The sequence below is a fragment of the Penaeus monodon genome, chromosome 24 (assembly GCF_015228065.2).
Source record: "Penaeus monodon isolate SGIC_2016 chromosome 24, NSTDA_Pmon_1, whole genome shotgun sequence".
Lineage (NCBI taxonomy): Eukaryota > Metazoa > Arthropoda > Malacostraca > Decapoda > Penaeidae > Penaeus > Penaeus monodon.
Genome location: NC_051409.1, coordinates 36,472,366 through 36,475,063, shown reverse-complemented (window position 1 = coordinate 36,475,063; position 2,698 = coordinate 36,472,366). Strand labels below are relative to the sequence as shown.

The 2,698-nt window shown below is 42.2% G+C and overlaps 1 protein-coding gene across 1 annotated transcript in view; it reads right to left on the bottom strand.

The window, feature by feature from the left end:
- The window catches only part of LOC119588761, a 6,205-nt gene extending 4,294 nt beyond the window's left edge, over positions 1-1,911 (bottom strand). The window contains exon 1 of the mRNA XM_037937400.1: positions 1,311-1,911. Coding sequence (XP_037793328.1) covers positions 1,311-1,607 — 297 coding nt within the window. The 5' untranslated portion in view covers positions 1,608-1,911. The remainder of the gene's footprint in view (positions 1-1,310) is intronic.
- Positions 1,912-2,698: the final 787 nt, after the last annotated feature.

Here is a 2,698-nt window from a genome sequence, read left to right as displayed (position 1 = left end):
CAATTCTCCTTTCTGTTTTACTCCTCCATCTTTCTTTCCTCCCTTTTTTATCTCGTCTCCATTTCTTGGTTTCTCTTACTGTTCCCTCTCATCTGCTCTCCTTTTTTTCTCCTGCACCTTAATCATCTTTTTTTCTCTTCTCTCTCTCCTGTTCCTATTCCTCTCCCTTTCTGTCTTCACTTCTTTCATCTTTCATTTCTTTCACTTCTTTGCCATGCCTCCTTCTTCTTTCTTGCTTTCTCTCTTTTCCGTACCTTCTCCGTGTTCAATTTTCCTTCTCTTTCCCTATTACGTCCTTCTACATTCTCTCTTCTCATTATCTTATTTCTTCTTCCTCCCTTTACCATTCCCTTTCTTTTCTTCCATATCCCCTATTCCTTTTATATTTCCTCTTCTTCATATCCTATTCTCGTCTTTCCTTCTTTCCATCCTATTCTCTCTTCCCTTTGCTCCCCTTTTCATCTTCTCCTTTTTCTTTCCTTCTTTACTTCCCTCTCTCCCTTCTTTTTTCTCTTCCTCTATCTTTTCCCTCCATTCACTCTCTCTTCCCTTTCCTTTTTTGCTCATTACTGTAAGGACAACAATAGCATAATGAAACGGTTGATTATACCGTTGTTTCAGCATTCAATGACGGTTCTATGGTCGGTTATTTTTTTCAAATATTTAAAAACTGAAACTTGACATTCAACGTTATACAATCGTTTCACTTTAATGTATTTTCTTTAAGTTGATAATATTGTGCTTAATCTTGATAGAGCATGGCTTTTTTAGATAATGACTTATATAATTTTAGAAAGTTTTAGATAATTCGATATCTGCCATGACTACAGAAACTGATTACTTTAGGACGTGAGTGGGATGAACGGCAGCGTAATTTTCTGCGACCCTAGAACTTTGATGATTTGGTAATGAACAGCTTGTTGGTGTACATCCCACTATTTTTGTACATCCAGTGAAGCATACCAATATACATAGCAACGTGTCTTAGTTCAGGAAAAAATGTAATGTGATCTTCAAACGCGACGGTGTATACTATAGATTATACTGATACTGGATGTTTGAAATCAGTGAAGAATATGATAACGATCAATAATTGTTAGTATAGACCTATGAAATGATCGTTAAGAATCTAGAGAATAAAGAGCTAGCGCAGAAAAGTAACTTTGAAACAGAATGAAACAGAACACCAAGGATGAATCAAATATTCAGTCACAAGCTCTGTTTGTCCCCAAAGCCAAAGCTCCGCACAATAACCCCCTTTCCTCCCTAAAACAGGACGTACAAAGGTCAGCACACACACACACACTGACCTTTGTCGTGGTGTCAGCCCGGGTCGCGACCTTCGGACTCGCGTGGTCGTCGTCGGAACTACTCCGCGTGTCGTCCGGCAGCGCGCACCTCTTCTTGTGGTTCTCCCTGTATCTTCCGCTCCTCGAGATGGACACTTTCCTGCGGTTCACCAGGTCGCTGGACGGGGCGCCCTCGGGGTCCTCCCTCCCCTGGTCATTCGAGGAGGCTGGGGCGGGCGCCGAGATCGTCTGGGACCGCTTGCCCCGAGGGAGGTGGCTGCTCTTGAAGTTGTGGAACATTTTCATGACGCTCGCCATGGCTACTGGCTTGTTTCTTGTTTTGAGTACTTTTTTGTTATACTGTATCTGCTAAAATTTTCTATATATTGCGAATTTTGTTGTTTGCTCAGATTTAACAGAACTGTATATCCATTTATTTATAAATTATTTCTTATCGAACACTATCTGTGAGCAGTTCACTCCTTCTGACCAAACATCTCACGCTTGAGGACAAATACATCTGCGTGCGTTGTCCTTTCCGCTAGAGTCGTCCCGGCGCGTCTGACCGCTCTCCACCAGCTGTCACGACACAATGATCCACCACCTCTCACGGGAAATCCGTCTCCCGCTTCAACAAAAGAGATCCGCTAGTGGCGAACGGGAAGGTGACGTCATAGATAAGCCGGCCAATCGCATCGCAGAGAAACCATGGATGGCAGTTCACGCACCTGCGGAGGTGTGTTCTTCCATGTCGACCAATGAGACGCTCACCTCGAGATGACGGAGGAGACGATGGCTCCCACTCTCGGAGCCTTAGACGGTTCTCTTATCAGTGACATATGACGAACGAAGAGAAGAGGTAATGTACTTTCACCAGGGAGCGGCGGGACACAACGAGAGAGAATTAAAAGCCAAAACCAAAGTAAAAGGATTGTCCATGACCCACTGGAGCCACGCAGGCAAGCGTGAGCAAAACAACACAGTTGCTAAGTTTACATACTATTACGCAAGGCTGAAGACGTTAAAATGTAAATGAGCAAAATGTAAATATTAGTTACTATGTCAGGTTACCTCTTTCTCTTACAAATCCGGGGATCAGTCAAGTTAATCGTAGGATAAATCACACTGATAATGAAGCCTAGTTTTACTTGATATGTATAAACATAAATATACGTAGGGAATTAGAACTATTTGGATGATCTCTTTCTGTATTAAGAAAAAAGACACATTTTGGACTGTAACAACGTATAAACAGGAACCAATACTTAGCCTTGCTGACCATTACATCCTATCAAAAATAATTAAACTAATGATAAAGACATACAAGGGACTAACTTCACGCGAAAATAGAATAACCATCGATGTAAGATTCATGGCTAGTGTGGGGCTCGGGGTCAGCATGGCGAATA